This window comes from Pyrus communis, chromosome 17 (genome assembly GCF_041283825.1).
Source record: "Pyrus communis isolate YQ-2024b chromosome 17, ASM4128382v1, whole genome shotgun sequence".
Classification (NCBI taxonomy): domain Eukaryota; kingdom Viridiplantae; phylum Streptophyta; class Magnoliopsida; order Rosales; family Rosaceae; genus Pyrus; species Pyrus communis.
The window spans coordinates 20,531,574-20,548,569 of record NC_142581.1 but is presented as its reverse complement, the minus strand read 5'-3'; the positions used below and the strand labels follow the sequence as shown (position 1 = coordinate 20,548,569).

Here is a 16,996-nt window from a genome sequence, read left to right as displayed (position 1 = left end):
AGCTACTTAATAAATATATATATATATACACACACACACCATTCAATGATTGTATATACTTCGAGATCGTATACGCCAAAAATCGCAAAAAATAAACATTCAGATATCAAGTAACGGAACAAAACTTTTCGATGGTTATAAACAAAAAATCACGATTTAACGGTTATTTTAACTCCGATTTTGATGATTATTTATAGCTACACTCCTTGACCCTATATGAATACAATGAATGAATTCGATCTTTAATTTAAAAATATTTACACTAGTGGATACCACAAAATCTTATGTATTACTTAATGAAAGTATAAATAAACTCTTAAGTGTTAGTGAATCTATTGTTTTGATGGGATATGCATTCCACAAAACTAGTTTCAACGATCCAACCGTCAAACTTGTTTGTATATATTTCGAGCGCATACGCCAAAAATCGTAAAAAACAAACATTCAGAGATCAAGTAACAGGACAAAACTTTTCGATGGTTATAAACGAAAAATCACGATTTAACGGTTATTTTAACTCCGATTTTGATGATTTTTTTACATCTACACTCTTTGACTCAATAAGAATATAATGAATGAATTTGATCTTCAATTTAAAATATTTACACTAGTGGATACCACAAAATCTTATGTTATACTTAATGAAAGTATAAATAAACTCAAAGTGTTAGTGAATCTATTGTTTTGATGGGATACGCATTCTACAAAACTAGTTTCAAAGATCCAACCGTCAAACTTGTTTGTATATACTTCAAGATCGCATACGCAAAAAATCGTAAAAAACATTCAGAGATCTAGTAACAGGACAAAACTTTTCGACGATTATAAATGAAAAATAACGGTTATTTTAACTCTGATTTTGATGACTTTTTACATTTACACTCCCTGACCCTATATGAATAAAATGACTAAATTTGATCTTCAATTTAAAATATTTACACTAGTAGATACCACAAAATCTTATGTTATATTTAATGAAAGTATAAATAAACTCTTAATTGTTAGCGAATCTATTGGTTTGATGGGATACGCATTCTACGAAATTAGTATCAATGATCCAACCGTCAAACTTGTTTGTATATACTTCGAGATCATATACGCCAAAAATTGGAAAGAACAAACATTCAAAGATCAAGTAATGGGACAAAACTTTTCGACGGTTATAAATGAAAAATCACGATTTAACGGTTATTTCAACTCCGATTTTGATGATTTTTAACAGCTACACTCCTTGACCCTATATGAATACAATGAACTAATTCGATCGTCAATTTAAAATATATGTTTTCTAACAAAAACCCAATCCAAACTACAATAATATATTTTTCTAACAAAACCCCGATCCGAACTGAAATAATAAATTTAAAGCTACTTAATAAATATATATACCGTTCAATTTCTTAAGTGTTATACATACAAAAAGAGGAAAATAAATTGGTTTAGGCGACGAAATATTTGGATTACGTCACGCAAATATTTAAAAAAATAATTTTTTATTTTATTTATTTTTGTAAAGATTTTGCGTGACGAAGTTTAGTATTTCGTCACGCAAAGTTACTTTGCACGATGATGTTGTTTCATCACACAAAGCGACGAAGTTTTGAATTTCGTCTCGCAAAGTGACTTTGCGCGATAATGTGTGTTTCGTCGCGCAAAGGTTGTTTTTTACTAGTGTATGCTCTTGTGGTATTTTTCTCAATTTGAAAGTGAGAGGTCTTAAGTTAACTCTTGGAGATGACGACTTCAAACCAAATTATTGTAGCTGACTCATTGTGTTGTTTAACTCAAATTCCTCACCCTATTTCAATCATATTATGAATGGCTCACTATGTGGCTTAGCTCAAATCTCTACCCTTTTAGCTACATTTTGTGCGGTAAAAATGAGGCTTGGGAATGGAAAATCACTTCCTTTCCCATATTTGGTAAATCAAGCTTGTGAAAAAAAATGTAATTAATTAGACTTGACATTCGTGTTGTGTTTTTCGTATTCGTGTCATTTTCCTCTCATACCCGATATCTTAACGGGTCGTGTCATGTAACACCCGTTAAAATGAACGGGTAATATGACCCGACCCGAACTCGACTTGTTAATATTAACTGGGTAATATGGTTCGACCTGTTACCTGTTAAAGAAAATATATTTTAAACCAATAAATAATCAAATGAAAACCATAATACTAAATTAATATATACATACTGCATATTGTTACGTAAATATTACTTCAAAACATAAAAACACATTTGTCTTTCAAGGATGACATAAGTTTTAATTAATGTAGAAGTGTCAAAAAATACAAAAAAAATTACATAAACACATGTAATGGGAAGCTTTACAACTTTCATAAACGCCCAACTTCGAAATTCGCCACTATAATCATATAACCTATAGATTGAAATTTAACCGTTGATTGTCATTTACATTTACACTCCATTCTTCTCACCAATTTTTTTTTTCTTCTAATTTTTTTTTTTTTTTTTTTTTTTTTTTTTTTTTTTGAAAACAAGATCTTTTAGAGGATGCATGAAGATGAATAGTTCAGATCGTTGATATTACGTTCAAAATTTTACCGTCAATAAAAATATTGTCAGAGTTTATAAAGTCTCCAAAAACTATATAACATCAACTCTTATTTTAATTAACCGTAAATATCGGAATGGGATATCAACCATCTGAACAGTTCGTTTTTCTACATTCGTTAAAAGATCATGTTTTCAAAATAGAAAATCTGAAAAACAAAATTTTGTGAGAGAATAAAGTATAAACAACAATCGACGGTTAAATATAAATCAAAGATTTATGGATTATGGTGTCAAATTTCGGAGTTGACCCCTTCATAAAAGTTGTAAAGCTTGTCATTACAAGTGATTGTATACATTTTTTACATTTTTCACACTTCTACAATAATTATTATGAATTTTATTAATTTTGCTCTTAAATAAAAAACATTATTCATGAGGTTTGGTTGTATAGACTTATTTCATGGATTTCTTAAGATTTACAAATGTAATGTTTGAGTGAGCAGCAACATTGTACCAAAATTATTAAAGTTTCTTATGCAAAATAATAATCTTAATAACAATGGAACTGTTGTTTGATAATAGGGTAAATCTCAATTTACTATGCTCAAGTTTCGTGGTTTTCAATATTTGTCCTAGAGTCATACTAAAGTGTTATTTTTGGAACAGTCTTATACATTCATTAGTTTGGCTGTTAAGTCTTCCGTTAACTGATGACATGATGTATGTAGACAATGATTGGACGCCTGACATGGGCCCACAATGAATATTAAAAAATTAAAAATTAAAAATTGAAAAAAGGTTTTCTTTTTCCCTGCAAACCCGATCCGTCTCCTACCTCACCAGTCATCCCCATCTCCCCCAACCCCTGCCTCCCTTCTCCCTCCCTTCTCTCTCCCTTCTCTCCTCCTCTGCACCCACCCATCCGCTCCGCTCCGCTCCCTTCTCTCTCCTCCACCCTCTTCACCTCCACCCTTTGCAAAAACCTAAAAAAGAACGTCAACAGATTGGTTATATCAACAACCATATGCTGTCTCACTTGCCGACATATGTAAGTAAAACAGAACGGGAAAGGTTACATCTTGGATATTCCATCATTTGGCAATTGAAATCATACAAAACAGAAGTAAAATGTCACGAATAAGTAGGTATTCAGCTAACCCAGAAGACAAAGAACTGAAACTTACGTTTTACTCTACATTTTGTCTCACCTTTTTTTGTTCGTAATTTCTCGGCAACCAAACAGATGAACAAAGTTTCCAAGCGACGGGAAAGAGAATGTCTGATTGAGAAACCAAACGCAGATCCGATTGCGACAGTAATAAGCAACACCGACGACTACGACAACACCAGAAGAAAGAAATCACGCAATAAAGAAATCAAGGCGGTGACACAACGCGTTTTGGTAACGAGGTATGAACTGTAAGACCCATTAATCAAATCAAACACACCCAAATCCTTAATCTTCCGATTAAAAAATTGAACTTTGAATTCCTGCGAGTCAGCAGCTTCACAAGCTTTTCCTTCCCACCAAACACCCACGATTATTTACAAAAAATAAAATCCAAACTTTCTGGGGTCCCAACATCTGAGGAACCTGAATCTGAAACTGATCCGGAGCAGCTCTGTTTCGCGGGCCACCCGAGGAGAGGGAAGAATCGAAGTGCTGAAGCAGAGGAGCCACCATGTGTCGGTGCCACCGCCGCCAAAACCCAGAAGCAGACCATCAGCATTCTCTCCTTCGAAGTCGCCAATGTCGTGTCCAAGACCGTCCACCTCCACAAGTCCCTCATCGACTCTGAGATCTCAAAGCTCTAAAACGAGATCTTGAAGTTTAGGAAGAAGATTGCCGGAAATGGAGGGGGCGACGACAGCGAGGAGTCCGGCGGAGAGGAACACAAGGTTAGATAACATGTGCTAGCGGATTTGGTGGAATTTGAGGGCATTGATGTGGGATTGAGCTTCTTCAATTGATATTCTTGGTGGAATTAGAGGTGGATTTTGGTTTGGTCCTTGGAAGAAGATGGATTGAGTTTGCCATCATCCTTCACGTTATCAATTAACGAGAGACTTAACAGTTTGATTAACAGATGTATGAAACTATCTCAAAATTAACGTGATTCTGAGACAAAAAAAAACTTTATGTACAAAATATTGAAAATCATGAAATTTGAAGGTAGTAAACTAAGATTTACCTTGATAATATTTACCAATTACCACGTTTAAATCATGATTATCCACGTGAAACCATCAAATTATTCTAATAAAATTTCAAATCCTGTTAAAAAAGTTCAAATTCATCAATCTGCTCAAATCCCAAATTTCCAAATACAATTATCATACCCCAAATTATTCCAATAAATTACCTTGCCAAGAGCTAACTCCAAATCCAAAATTCAGCATTTGGCTGCTAAAATTATCCAACTAAAAAACCCTTGAACTATAAATTTTTAAAAGATTAAAAAATCGTCAATTACGCAACAAATTGCAATCAACGGCGACTCAGAAACAAGAATTGGGATTTAACGCCGTCGGCCACAGCCAAATTGCAATCAACAACGAAGTCAGAAACCCCTTACAGAAAGAAAAAGGAGGGAAATTGAGAAAACCCTAATTGGAAAAAAAAAAAAAAAAAAAAAAAAGTGAAAAAAAGAGGCATCAGGGTTTAAGGAAAAAAAGACCTTACTTTTTTTTTCTTTTTTCTTCTTTTTCTTTATTGGCTTGAAGTTGGAGCTGAAGTTTGCGTCCTCGCCGTTACCATCCGTGGTGTGCCACTGAAGGTGAAGGTGGTGAAAAAGAAGTCAACTTTGAAAGTTAAGAGAGAAGCTTGAAAATAAATCCCAAGGATGGAGATAGGATTCTCTATAACTTTTGTTAAGTATAAAATTCACTCTTAAATTCTACAAAAAAAAAAAAAAAAAAATTCAAAATTTTCACATTTTGAATACCTACATATTTGTATGTAATCTTTTAAAATCTTATTGACTACACCTAAATTTGGAAGTATTCTTTAAACCTGTTAAATCCTACTTTGACCACAACATGATTTTAAAGTCTTTTAAAATCTTGATTGACTACATCCTGATTCTAAATTCATTTAAGATTCTTCCAAATCTTAATTTGACTACACCCCCATTAAATCTTGTTAAATCCTATTTTGATTACATCATGATTTCAAAGTCCTTTAAAATCCTAATAAACACCTGAATTTTAGAGTCTTTTATTTTATTTATTTATTTTATTTATTTTAGAATAAACGATATTATCTACACTACAGGACGAGAGAGCTCACAATGAGCTAGCAATTGTAAAAGCACAAACTGTAATATTAAGTGAAATTTTTTATTTATTTATTTATTTTAAAAATAAAAAATATTATTTACACTTAATATTACTAAACTATAATATTAAGTCCAATTTTAAAGTCTAATTTGACGACATCCTCAAATTTTTTAGTGGTGACCTTTATAATGTAAATATATCCCTGCATCAAAACACAAATGATATGACCAAACTGCCCTGCCCTTGGCATGAAAAGCACAAACTGTATGATAACTACCTTCTTGACACTTGCGTTGCCCCCCTCTCTTCCCCCATTTCCAAAGCTCTATAAATACAAACCCACCATTGCCATTTTATTTCAACTTTCAGGGTAGTGCTCCTTTGTATTAAACTTTGGGGAGGGCGCTGCTGGGCAATTTTGCAGAAGATATGGGTGTGAACTCCAACAGAGTGGAAGATCATCCCTACCATGAAACCACCATCAGAATTCCGACAGATTCAGCAATGCCACCGCTAGAAATCCACAGGGTTTGTTTGCCACCGAAACAGACCACCCTGCAGAAACTCCGGCGGAGGTTGGCTGACATCTTTTTCCCAGACAACCCACTTCACAGATTCAAGAACCAAACTTGGTTCACTAAACTGCTTCTGGGTCTCCAGTTCTTCTTCCCAATTTTCCAGTGGGCCCCTGAGTACAATATTAAGCTTCTCAAGTCTGATATCATCTCTGGCCTCACTATTGCCAGCCTTGCAATTCCTCAGGTAATCTCTCTCTCTCTCTCTCTCTCTCTCTCTCTCTCTCTCTCTCTATACGTGCGGGGATTGGGATTTGAAGTTCAGTGCAAAGGGTCGAGCATGTCCTGATCACAAGCCTAACTCACGTCCGCTTCTCTCTCCCTCATTTTTAAGAAAACCATATGAACTTTGGTGTATAGAAGCTAGCACGCTGCCATGACCAACTATCTTTATCAATAACCGTCATTTACTTGGACAAAAAAGACCAGGTTGTGGTGATGTGCATTTATTCTAATTGTCATTTAGGACATTAATTAAAAGGTGGTTTGGATTACTTCTAATGCTCATCCAATTGAGTTGGATTTTAAATGATTTCCTACTAAATATTATGCTAATCTGCATTTTTTTTAAACCTTCATGTGAATTGTATTTAATTTTTTTTTCTTTTCAAATATGATAATGTTGGTTTTTGGAATTAATCTGTTATTTGACTGTATAATTTTTTCTTTTCTTTCTTTTTTTTCGGTTGTGGATAATATTTTTAGGTGATTCAATTTAAAACCTGTTTGCTAATATTGCAGGGCATCAGTTATGCGAAGCTTGCAAGTTTGCCTCCAATTGTTGGGCTATGTTAGTACCAATTTCACACTTAATTAACTTCTATTTTACATGATTAAAACATAATTAATTAATTAATTATAACTAGCCTAATTTATTTATTTTATTTGGAATTCCCATGCAGACTCAAGCTTTGTCCCCCCACTGATATATTCTGTGCTAGGGAGTTCTAGACATCTTGCAGTTGGTCCAGTTTCGATAGCATCTTTGGTCATGGGATCGATGTTAAGTGAGGCTGTTTCGAGCACTGAAGACCCCATTCTTTATCTCAAATTGGCTTTCACTGCTACATGTTTTGCTGGTCTGTTTCAGGCTTCTCTGGGTATTCTAAGGTACGTAATAACTTCACTTATTCTCTGAAAAAAAAACAAAAAAATAAAAAAAAAAACCACTTTTACTACTTGGCCTTTATTTTTTATTTTAGTTTTATTATAAGCGACGCTAAGCCACACTAAGCGACAATAATTACTTTTTATTGTACAAGAAAAAGCTTACAAAACTTGAAGCAGCTTTAGATATCTTATTATCGTTCATATAAAAATCATAATATTTTTTCTATTTGCGGAATCCACTACATAACAGTGAATAGCACTAGGGTTTTATTACAGCAGGACGCATTGAACTGGGACAATTTTTGTGTGTAGTTTATAATAATTTAATTAGCTGAATTACAAGAGACTCTATGATCCTAACTGAATTGATCAATTGGGTGATTGATCTTACAGGTTAGGTTTTATAATTGATTTTCTGTCAAAGGCAACTCTGGTTGGATTTATGGCGGGTGCTTCAGTGATTGTGATATTGCAACAGCTCAAAGGGTTGCTTGGAATTGTTCATTTCACTACCAAAATGCAATTTTATTCTGTCGTGTCCTCGGTTATCACCCACAGAGGAGAGGTAACTTTCTCTTACAAGACCAACCAACTCAAGTTTTGTTTGGAAAATTAAAATATTTATTTATTTATTTTAGAAAAACAATAACTGCATTTTTTTTTCTTTTTAAACATTTTTTTTTAATTTCGACCGAATTAAATAATTTTATTTTTATAGTATAGTTAACAGTTGGAGATTTATTGGCAAGCAGCATCATGGAATAAATGAATAAAAAAATCAAGTAAAGGTGCTATATTTTGTTGGTACTGTTATTAGTGCTTTGAGAAAAATCAACCAAAGGTGCTTTATTTTTTTATTTTTTATTTTTATTTCTTTTTATAACCAAAGGATATATACTTGCCAGTTGCCATCAAATACTTTTATTTTAAGCAAGCAGGTGTCTACCTTTTTCAATGATTTAATTTAAGAATCTGTCACTTGTTTGCTTTATGTTTTCATTGCATTAGTTAGAGATGAATTTCAGATCAATTTGTACATTCTAAAAAGCACCTTCGTAATGTTCTTTTCAATTTTTATTTATTTATATACATTTATATTTTTTATTTAACTAAATGGTTTTAGATTATTTAAATTAAGCAATTGGATCAATTTTAAGACTCATATATGTATCAACGCCACTTGTCTATAAATACTAAAAAATATTGTTCTTTTGGTTAAAATAGACAAAATTGTAGATAAAAAAAAAATATACATATAGGTATTTCTTTACAAAGCATTTGCAAGTAAGGGGGGGGTTTCAAAAAACCAAAAATCGAAAAAAAATTGAACCCAACACCGAACCGAAGTTGGAAAAAAAATCAAACTGAAGAAAAACCAAACCAAACTTGAAGACCGAACTAAACTAAAACCTATTGGTTCAGGTTTAGTTTCAGTGGTTCGAAAACTAAACCAAAATTTCTTAAAACAACGTCATTTTAAATGTTTTAAACTTAACCCTAATACATCCCGGGCGGTGAATCACGAGTTCCAACTTCAAATGAATCGAACCCCTCCCTCAAATGAATACTCAAAAGTATTTAAATGTTAATAAAATTTTATACTCCGCAAGTATTACCAAGTAAAGCGCTTTACACAAAAGCATTTTCAGCGAAAATTTTAAATTTTGATTGTCTTTATTACAAATTAGTTTCACTAACATTAAAATTTTAATCGTGTGCAGTGGTCTTGGCAAACGATTGTAATGGGCTTCTGCTTCCTTGTGTTTCTATTCACAACAAGACATATTGTAAGCTTCTCTAGCCTACTCTCTATCATCCACAACTATGTGTCTGTGTGTATCATCTCCAAATTAGAATTTTATACATGATTTTTTGGGTACAGGGTAAAACAAAGCCAAAGCTCTTTTGGGTTGCAGCAGCAGCTCCATTGACATCGGTTATCATTTCTACGCTTCTAGTCTTCCTTCTCCATTCAAAAGCTCCTCGAATCTCAGTTGTAAGTACTTGCTTCTAGATCTGGCGATTTTAGTTATGAATGTTGCTCTACTCCTATGAAATGAACCATTGTTCCTTCATGCATCACACTGTGATTATAAAGATTGTTATTATATTTTGTCACTAAATTAAACGTTTAATGTAACAGATTGGCCATTTGCCAAAGGGTCTCAATCCACCTTCATCAAACATGCTATACTTTAGTGGCCCTCACCTTGCTCTTGCTATTAAAACTGGCATTATAACAGGGATTTTGTCTCTCACAGTAAGTCACCCAAATATTGGATCCATCTCTCTTTTAACTGGACTATTCTGCCACTCAGTACTGTCACGTAGTAGGAACACTCTTTGAAGTTTTTCTTCTTACGAGGCAGTGCTTCACATATAGCTATTAAACACGCGTATCTTTCTTGCATTGCAGGAAGGAGTTGCAGTAGGAAGAACATTTGCATCTCTGAAAAACTACCAAGTTGATGGAAACAAAGAAATGATGGCTATTGGGATCATGAACATTTGTGGTTCTTGCTCTTCATGCTATGTTACCACCGGTAAAGATCCTCCCCTTCTTGCTTGACCTAAAAGCAATCCAACTCCAGCGATTAAGGCAGTAACTAAAAGCATAATTTTCGTTTACTTTCAGGTTCGTTCTCTAGATCTGCAGTTAACTACAATGCTGGAGCACAAACAGTAGTTTCGAACATAATTATGGCATCAGCTGTGCTTGTCACTCTGCTGTTTCTAATGCCATTGTTCTACTACACCCCCAATGTCATCTTAGCAGCCATTATCATAACCGCTGTGAGCGGACTCGTCGATTACCAAGCTGCATATCGGTTGTGGAAAGTTGACAAACTCGACTTCATGGCCTGCATGTGCTCCTTCTTCGGTGTTCTCTTCATTTCCGTTCCTCTTGGTCTTGCAATTGCGGTAAGATTTCCTAAATTTCCTAATTTCTAAGATTACTTTCTCTATCGGGTTGAATGGCGTTTGTCAACTTTCAATCTCTAACATCTTGACTGTACATTTCAGGTTGGAGTATCGATTTTCAAGATTCTTCTTCATGTCACCAGGCCAAACACAATGGCTCTGGGGAACATTCCGGGGACACAGACATACCACAATCTCAACAGATACAGAGAAGCTTCAAGGATTCCTTCATTCCTCATACTAGCAGTTGAGGCACCCATCTACTTTGCAAATTCGACGTACCTACAAGAAAGGTAAGTTTCCAGCAGACTGTTAAAAGATAATACAGATACGATCACCTTCTTGCTTTCGTTATCTGATTTATGTTCTCCTACGTGCAGGATACTAGGATGGGTTCGTGAGGAAGAAGAGAGGATCAAAGCAAGCAACGAGAGCACACTGAAATGTGTAATTCTGGACATGACAGGTACGCCATTTATGAAATCTTTGCTGAGTCTTCGAACATTAACAGCATGTAACAATGTGGTAGCAAATGTTTTCCCACATCTTGCTCATGGTTTTCATCTTCTTCTCAGCTGTGACAGCCATAGACACTAGTGGTACCGACATGATGTCAGAACTTAGAAAAATGCTGGAGAAAAGATCGCTTCCGGTGAGAATTATATCGAAACACTTCATTCAGTGCTCTGAAACTTCAGTAGTTGTGGACATTGTTTCTTATTTTGTTCTTCTGGTGATTGTTTACTCTGGCAGCTTGTGTTGGCAAACCCTGTTGGAAGTGTAATGGAAAAGCTAAAACAATCCGAAACATTGGAGTCGTTTGGATTGAACGGGCTCTATCTTACAGTCGGAGAAGCTGTAGCTGACATTTCATCCGACTGGAAGGCTCAACCATGACTTGCTACTCCAAAGGGCTTCAGTTGGAGAATGGAAGGAGAAGCATAGAGACTTATGCATAACTAGCTCTGCATTCCTCCGTAGTCTAGGTAGGAAGAGCTCGGTCGAGGCCAGCGGTTTTTTTATTTACTTTTTCTTGCGTAGGGAATCCAAGGCGAATCATTTTGTTTTGAATTAAGAAATTTTGAAGTTTGTTGTCCAATTTCTGCGTTATTTTAAGCTTCAATGTTGTGTTGCATGATGAAGTAAAGCTCAACAATAAGTCAAATCACACCAAAAACTAATTAGATGCTTGGTTAAGTGGCACTAATCCAATCTCTATGAGAGGGTTCGAGATCTAGTTCTCGAAAGATTGGATTGCTGCTACTAATTCACGTATTATAACATGATTTGATGACAGATGTATCGTTTAGAGGTATTAGCAAATACACATGCGTTATAACAATAGAGAGCCAATAATACCACGTGACGGTGTTACTTAGATGCTGAAATTTTTTCATCTTCAACGACGTGAAAAATTGAGGCTAAGGAATAGGTTTCAGCATTCCCTGAGAAAACATTTTGCAAGCCTTCCTGAACCACGACTTAATAAAAACAACATGCAGTAAAGGCTGTCTATTCAAATTATAAGTTGAATGAAATGTGCATCATCGAACGCATCAGGAAGAAAAAGCTTGTGTCTGCAAATCAAGGTTTTAGAAGACGCTAGGCAGGGAATTAGGAAAACTCGGTGAATTTAATTAAATTTATTATATAACATATAAATAAATGTTTAGTTACTCTTAAAAATAAAAATCATCAGAGTAATGCACTAAAAATAAGAAAAACCAAAAACTAAATTTGAAAATTTACTAATTTATAATCACCACACCTAGCCGCCACCTAGCCCCTCGATTTTTATACACGTTTAGGCCTAAATCGCATCGGCCCTCCATCGCCTAGCACCTAGGTGGCCTCCTAGAACAATTTTTAGAACAGTGCTGCAAATGCAATAGGTTTGTGCAACCACATATAGAATTCGTCTACTTATAACGTTTCCAGCCAGTCGTAAGTCAACGATTCGGTAAGAGAAATCAATTTTCCATTAGTTACTATGATTTCTTGATACAAAGAACAGCTCACGCTTCCAAACTTGAGAAAGGTTCCTAATGCAGATGTTACCAAAAATATACATAATTCTCATGTACAACGTGCTCTAAACATTACGAGTCCGTTTGATAACCATTTGGCTTCTGGTTTATAGTCTTCACATACTTTCCTCGTATCTCAAGTTCAAAAACTAAAAACCAAATTGTTATCCAACGGGCCCTAAAACTTTCTGATGCAGACTAGAGAAACTATGACAATTCTAGAGATGTGGAGTATGATAACAAAGAGTTAGATATACAAGCAACAACCAGGAAAAACACTAGACAGCAAAACACATCTTTTAACACTAAGCTTTCTTATAAACTAGCAGAATTTTTGTTCGATTAATCTCATTAAGAAAATTCTTAGGCTTGCAACTCGTGATTTAGCTAAATTAGAAAGCATGCCTACGATCAACATAAAGAAAGTAGGGAAAGAACAAGTGCTACCAGGTTCAAGCATTCTGTCTCGGAATTTCAATTTACTAATCCTATGTAATAAAGTCTGACAACACAGAAGAATTACCAGAAATGGTAACAAACAAGAATTATGCAACCAGATTGACAAGGCGTATCATGTTTATAGAAAATAAAATAGAACAATGATATCAGAAACGTAGTAGGCGTTGCTCTACTCAAAACCACCTAAAATTGTACATTATGATTTCCTAGCACAATGCATACCTAGTCTCATTTGCTCAAACCTCCCCATCATTTAAAGCACTGTGTCAAACTTTACACTTGTCCTCCGTAACAGCCACCGTCATAGATAAAAGATTCCACACATTATGGTAGATTCTCTCCTCATCATAGATTGAATTTGGTATTAATAATCTTTATCTAGAAGTTCCTCAGCAACGAAAGAATAGCCACTATAATCCCACATGAATGTTTGTTCTTGCTTGTCGAGTTTCTCGTCAGTCAAACATCTGCATGGAGATAGTTCCAAGTAATTGTGAAGATATAATGATTTGAGAAGAGAGGATAAAAGTCAGTCATGCAATTACTTGACCAGTTCTTGATTCTATATATAAAGCTTTGACCAGTCAAAACATTACCTAAAGTACTAATTAATGCAAGCAATGGAACTTTCTTAGGATGTAAGGTATGATCAACCTACCAGCAAGCCCAACATTTGACAATCGATCAACCAAAAAGACATACATGAATGGGAAGTCTAAATCATGATTGGTAAACAACTAATTTTAAAACACATGGCAGACAAGGTATAATCTCATCTAATATGCAGGACGGCAGAGAGAATAAGTATTATCATATCTTTTCATCTGGGTAAAAACAAAACTGATATTTTATGAAAATACTAACAAATAAGAATGAAGAACTGCACGTTCTTGATGCATATAATAAAAAATAGTACAAAGAGCACATGGACACAACATATTTGACATAAAATTGACCCCAAAAAGAAATGTTATGGATTTCTTCGTAAATTAGCCGACTTGCATAGGTCCATTAATACACCAACCCTTTTTCTAAAAACTTTGGAAAATAAAACTGTTTCGGACTTGAAGGAACCAAGACATTGTCGATGTGTGAGTCAAGATGTGGGACAAAATCTTGTTACCCATCCCACATCTCGACTATAGAATGGCCTTAAAATTGCTTATCCAAAATAGGTTGGTTTTCTAAATTTTGAAAAAAAATAAAGGTGAGTTTCTATTGGGTCTATGTGAAGGGGTTACTAAAAAAACCCAAATTTTCCCAGATGAATGAACATGACAACTTTATGTTGGGTACATCTAGCTAGTTAGTTTAGGATGGAAAAACTCTTACTTGCACGATATCGTGTTATAGGAATCTCGCGCAGTTCACGTCTAATGCAGAGATATTCACCTAGCAAAGCCATCACTGCAACTCCAGTAACATTCACAACCCACCATGTCATTGACGAAGGCCAACCCCCATAAGCGATGCATATAAAGAGATGTACAATGTATAGGGTGGCTGAAAAATCTAAGCACTTCTTTGCCCTCTCAATCAGAAGAAGCAGATATCCAGCGCTGCAAACAAACATATGCACAATTCATAATTCACACAAGACTAAAGAGTTTCATTTACAAACATAAAATAAAATCAATTGTATTCCAGACAATAAATGTAATGTCGATGCAGACATGGAAAACACGACAAAATAAAAATAAAATGCAATTGGAAATAGTAGTAGTATGAGATTCTCACCCTGCAAGTGCACTGAGCAGATAGGAACCAATGACACACCACCCAGTGACCGTGGAGATAGTGAGAGTAGCATAGTCAAAGAAATACACAAGGCTCATTCGAGACACGCGAGTGCCAACAAGAATAGACAAGAAGAACCCTAAAGTGAGATAGTATAAACATTGAAGGCACACAATTTGGACAACAATGAGCCAAGGGTCCCATACCAATGTACCATAGAACATTGTCTACTACAATAATCAAATTCCCACACAGCCAGGGGCCCTTCAAACTCTCAAACCACTAATGATTTCTCCAAAAGCATGAATAACCCACTTCCCAATTGCTCTAAAAAATTAAACCTAAACCCAAGTCTGCAACTTTAAGGACAATTAGAGTTCCCAATAATCCCAATGCTCAATCAACAAGCTTGAACCCTAAACAATCAACCTGATTTTACAAAATTCTGGATTTCTACTCTAACATTCATTTCACTGAACCCCGAGTTGAAACCCATGAATAATCTGAATTCAACAAAGCCAGAATATATGGGATCTTCCCCACTAAAGAAATAACAAAAAAAAAACTGAGAATTTTCTCGAGAAAATTGGGAATTTAAGGCCGAATTGGAACTTGTATGAAATTAAACGTGTACTGAAAGATCCAATCTGAAATCGAACAAAAGGGAATTGTATAGAAAGAAGAGGAATTGGAAAACCTAGATCGAGAAGGACGAAGAGCTTGAAGCTGACAGTTGAGAGATCGGCGACGGGAATTGCAGAGTCTCTCAGAGGAAAGCCTTCTTCTTCTCTTCTGGACTCTCTTGTGTTTTTTTTCTAAACGAACAAAGATATTCGTCGTTCGTTTGTGCTAATTGCAATTTGCAAGAGCATGAGAAAGCAGAGGCCAGATAGTGCTGGCCTTTTTTCTTTCCTTTTTTTTTCAAAAAAAAAAACAATTCCAAATTTTTTAATTTATGTTTTTTTAATGGAAACACGTACTACTTTTGTACCCATTTTTAGTTTCTTATACATTCATATTTAATTACGACGGTTGATTTTGTTTATTTTATTGAGAAATGTTAAGGAGATTTTCTTAACTTAAGACTTTTCATGACCTTCCGCCATCTCATGTTTTTTACACCATTCTTGTGCTAATATTATAATATTGTGCAAAAAAAAATGAGGTAATAGAGAGTCTCATTTTTAAGAGTCTTCTTATTATTTCTCTACTTCATTTTCTTCGATGGTTAGAAATCAAAAAACGTGTGAGGAAAGCTAAAAATAGTGTAAAATTAGTATCCATTCCTTTTTTATTGTTTTCTTTTTCAACTATTGTATACGAATAGTGCTATTTACATTTCACACAATCATTTTTATCTCCTACACTTGTTAAGTTTTTGTCATTGATTTTTTTCAATTCATTCAACATGATGGTCGGGAATTAAGAGATTAAGAAATGAAAATAAGTGTATGGATAACACTATCATTATATTATTTTAGTAGTTAGGATCTTCTTCTCTAATTTACTGTGTCTCGAACCCAATCTCTCTATCTTCCTTCATTGTAAATTAATATAGAATATCGTTTGCACATGTCGTTATTGGCACTTGTACGGTGTGATTTATACAAGATTTTCCATATAAACTAGGACTGTAGTTTTGTTGAATTTGTTGTGTTCGTTTATATGTCGTTTTATATATAGATGCGTACTACATTTCTTCTTTGAATTATTTTTAGTGACTTGGTGGAAAATCATAGTCTGTGCCGCTGAAGTTGCGAAAACGTGTGTATTATTAGACATATCTAATGATTTGTATTCTCTAACTTGGGATGGAAAATTTTCCCTGAAATCCCAAACCAAACTAAAAAAATTTCGATCTCATATCGAAAAAATTTCAAATTGATAATACTAAAATTTTTGGGATTCATACCAAATCAATCCCGAACTTTTTAGTACAGGAATCAGGATTACATATTCAATGATTCAGAAATCCCAAACCCAACCAAATATATATATATATATATATATATATATATATATATATATATATTTTTTTTTTTTTATTTTTTATTTTATTTTAGTTGTATGCATGTTGAATGTTGAATTGAAGTAGTTTGATAGTAGATTATATTAGAAATAGAAGTATGAAATTAAGTAGTTTGAAACTTTGGAACTTTGGAACATTAATTTGACTTGTTATGAATGAAAATTTGGTTTGAGAATGATCTTCAAATTCCCGTCATGAAAATTTTCGATTTGGGATCAGGATCCTATTTTCAGTTTGAAACCCCATACCGAAACACGTGTACTCTAAAGTCACATAAAAAAATAATAAAAACTCGTCGTGCGCAGCTGCTCTTAACTCATTCGGTGAAACTTATCTAC

General features: G+C 34.3%; 2 protein-coding genes and 1 long non-coding RNA gene across 3 annotated transcripts; 2 read left to right on the top strand and 1 right to left on the bottom strand.

The window, feature by feature from the left end:
• Positions 1 to 3,372: 3,372 nt before the first annotated feature.
• LOC148689591 (uncharacterized) lies at positions 3,373 to 4,464 on the top strand. The gene is made up of 2 exons (XR_015958294.1): positions 3,373 to 3,568; positions 3,764 to 4,464. It is a non-coding gene; the product is annotated as an uncharacterized LOC148689591 (long non-coding RNA).
• A 1,653-nt stretch (positions 4,465 to 6,117) lies between these two features.
• Positions 6,118 to 11,505, top strand: SULTR3;4 (sulfate transporter 3;4). Its single transcript, XM_068446732.2, has 13 exons — positions 6,118 to 6,561; positions 7,116 to 7,164; positions 7,277 to 7,484; positions 7,878 to 8,049; positions 9,206 to 9,271; positions 9,367 to 9,480; positions 9,628 to 9,744; positions 9,901 to 10,027; positions 10,120 to 10,406; positions 10,509 to 10,699; positions 10,787 to 10,872; positions 10,982 to 11,058; positions 11,160 to 11,505. The coding sequence occupies exons 1-13, from the start codon at positions 6,229 to 6,231 to the stop codon at positions 11,301 to 11,303; spliced, it is 1,971 nt and encodes a 656-aa protein (XP_068302833.2). The 5' UTR covers positions 6,118 to 6,228; the 3' UTR covers positions 11,304 to 11,505.
• A 1,447-nt stretch (positions 11,506 to 12,952) lies between these two features.
• Positions 12,953 to 15,545, bottom strand: LOC137707817 (structural molecules protein). Its single transcript, XM_068446733.2, has 3 exons — positions 14,630 to 15,545; positions 14,225 to 14,451; positions 12,953 to 13,359 (listed from the first exon to the last, which is right to left on the bottom strand). Exons 1-3 carry the CDS (start codon positions 14,851 to 14,853, stop codon positions 13,352 to 13,354), a joined length of 459 nt encoding a protein of 152 aa, XP_068302834.2. The 5' UTR covers positions 14,854 to 15,545; the 3' UTR covers positions 12,953 to 13,351.
• Between the last annotated feature and the right edge of the window lie 1,451 nt (positions 15,546 to 16,996).